The following is a 2,932-nucleotide window of genomic DNA, read 5'->3' as shown; positions in this document are numbered from 1 at the left end:
CACCAAGTAGCTAACAAGACAGGGACCTTTCAGCTGGGAGAGGGAGAGTAATTAAGAGAGTAAAGAATGGTAAGAAAGTCAGAATGCAGAACACAACAAACAACACTGCTACGTACGAATCATCTGGGGTAAGTTGGACTGGTTCCTTGGTAAACATTTCGTCAAAGCGCCTCAAGTCACGGTCAGACTGCAGCTCAGGTTTGTAAGGGGGTGTTATCTGTTTCTGCTCCAGCAGCTCCCAGTCAATTTGCCGGAAGAATGCATGTGTTCTGATATCTTCAAACCCAGCATCAGGTACACAGCCAAGCCTTTCCTTTGGATTCTGAAAGAGACCCAGGGACACAGTGTTTCAACATGTTATTTTTTTTTATATATCTAAAAATGGGAAACTCTGAAACTGTGACCCTTTAGCATTCAAATTACTCCGTCAAATAAAGGGCTCATTTATTCACATTATTTTAAATTAAATATGCATTATTTTTTAACTTCAAGATTTTGATGAAACAATTGTTTATTTTTAGAATGACATTGGAGAGTAAGTGTGAGGGGTCAGATCTGGCTGATTTGCACACAAAAAAACAAATAGGAATATTTGAACCCTAAATAAGAGATAAATATATATTTACATTTAGCCCTTTAGTGTTCTGTTTACTCTTCTGTCAAATGTAAATCCCTTATTTATTCACATTATTTCAAACAAATCATGTTTTGTAGCTTTGAGATTTTGGTGATGTGACTTTATGTTTAGAATGACTTGTCGGGTAAGTGCGAGAGGCCAGATCTGGCTAGTTTGTGCATAAAAAGGTAAAATATCTGGGCCTGATATAGCTAGTTTAAATGCTAAGAGTTGAAACAAAAAGCACAATACATCAACATAAAAAATATCCAATTTTATGAAACCTTTTAACTACAAAATTAAATTTCATGTTTATTCCAACACATTGTTAAATATCTCCCAAAAGACAGAATTGCTATTTTCTGCAAGTCACGTTGCCTCAGTAAATTTGATCTATCTCAACAGAAAATAGTTTTAAACATAACATTCCTTAACAAAAGATAGATTGGTAAATAAAACTGCTTTCTGTGGTTAAGGGTAATGAAATTTTGACTAGATATATCTGATTTCTACAGTAAAAGTGTTCACCAAATTACTGGAAAATTAAATTTCATTGTTATTCCAGTAATGCTGTTAAATATCTGCCAAAATGTAATAATAGTATTTTCTGCAAGTCAAAAAATCTGACATATCTCCAGAAAAAGAAAGTTTCAAATATGGCAGTCTCCTCTACAAAAGAAAGATTAGTATATAACACTGCTTTCCAAAGTTAAGAGTACAAAAATTTTAGGTGGATACATATCAGATTATGCAGTAAAAGGATGAATAATTTGACAAATGTTTATCATATGGAGATTTAGGGGCCAATGGTCAAAGGTTAGTCCCAATTAAATGCAAAAAAAAAAATAAATCACACATCTGTCCACTTGTGAATAAGACAAAGCGATCTCAGGTAACATTTATTCTCCTGAGTAAAATTTGAGACAAAGAATTTACTGGAACACGGAAGGTCTCATTAACCAAACCAAATTCTAATCAAGTGAAGAAACCAGAATGAAAAACTGTATTTCAATAAATCATTGCTCAAAATAATTACCACAAAATACAGATATTTTAGCCCAAATTGTAAAGAAAAATTCTGCGGAGATACAGGAGTTGTATCAGTTTCATGATTAGAGTCTGATGTTGGATTTTTCATAGATAATCTTCAATCAAAATGGGACAATTAAAACAGTTACTATTTTAAAATCTCATAACGAGAGCATTCAGCAACAGTACTTTGTAATTCTGTAATCAAGGGAGTAATTTGATAAAATGTGTGTATGTAGCATTGAAAACTAAACCTGCACATTATAATATACTAATATATATATATATACATATATATATTTTATCAAGTGGCCAGCATGTGAAACCAATTAAGGTAAAAAATTAATACTAAGTATATAACTTTTTAAAATATATTATTTCATTAAGGGATGTTACTATAAGTAAAGCCACACGCTGGAAAGGGATGCTAAAACCAAACTACTTTATCAAAATATACACATGTGCTGAAGTTGACTTCAACACGTGTATATTTAGATAAAATAGTTTGACTTTAGCATCCCTTTCCAGCGCGTGGATTTACTTATAGTAACATCCCTTCATGTAATATTGGGTTGTCCAGAAAGTTCATGCCGATTTATAGTAGCTTATCTTTCGAATTATTTGCCATGAAACCACCTCAATTCTGGGAAGAGGGTATTTTCAAGTTAAAGGAAAGATGGAGACGCATTGTGCAACAAAATGGTTCGTATTTGGTTGATTAAAGATATAATGGCTAGTGTTTATTGACCCTTTTCTTTCCTTTAAAAATCGGCACGAACTTTCCGGACAACCCAATATATAAATATATATATATGACACATACAACAGGAATACAAAATGGCAGATCATTAGGAAGGAGAGACACAAAATCGAAAGCAAAGGAGCACTGGTGAGGTCACAGAAGTGTGACGAAAGAACTGTGGCCGAAATACAATTCATATAAAATAAAGCTGAAGCAAGTGAACACCAAATATATAGTGTGTGTATTTTCATTGACAAAACTGGCAACATGACCATCCCCAAATACAATATCTGTTTCAACATATGAATTCACATCAAGAATCTTGCAAAACGAATATATAAACATATACCATCAAAACCTCTGGTGTCCATCTCCCATGTTCCTGCCTTTAGTCTTTCACCTCATACACACCAGCTCAATTTGATTCGTTCTCAGTCGAACAACACCTGCTGTGATTTCTTGTTTTTGTATTCATAATTCTGTACCATGTTCTCCGGTTTTTTTTTGGTTTTTTTTTGGTCTTTGTTGCCGTACACATTTGCTAG

General features: G+C 33.3%; 1 protein-coding gene across 1 annotated transcript in view; it reads right to left on the bottom strand.

The window, feature by feature from the left end:
- The window catches only part of LOC106871364 (protein kinase C iota type), a 192,963-nt gene that overhangs the window by 2,618 nt on the left and 187,413 nt on the right, over positions 1-2,932 (bottom strand). The window contains exon 17 of the mRNA XM_014917773.2: positions 117-322. Within this exon, the coding sequence (XP_014773259.1) occupies positions 117-322 (206 nt within the window). The remainder of the gene's footprint in view (positions 1-116; positions 323-2,932) is intronic.

The sequence above is a fragment of the Octopus bimaculoides genome, chromosome 26 (genome assembly GCF_001194135.2).
Source record: "Octopus bimaculoides isolate UCB-OBI-ISO-001 chromosome 26, ASM119413v2, whole genome shotgun sequence".
Classification (NCBI taxonomy): Eukaryota; Metazoa; Mollusca; class Cephalopoda; order Octopoda; family Octopodidae; genus Octopus; species Octopus bimaculoides.
This window is presented reverse-complemented; position numbering and strand designations above follow the sequence as displayed.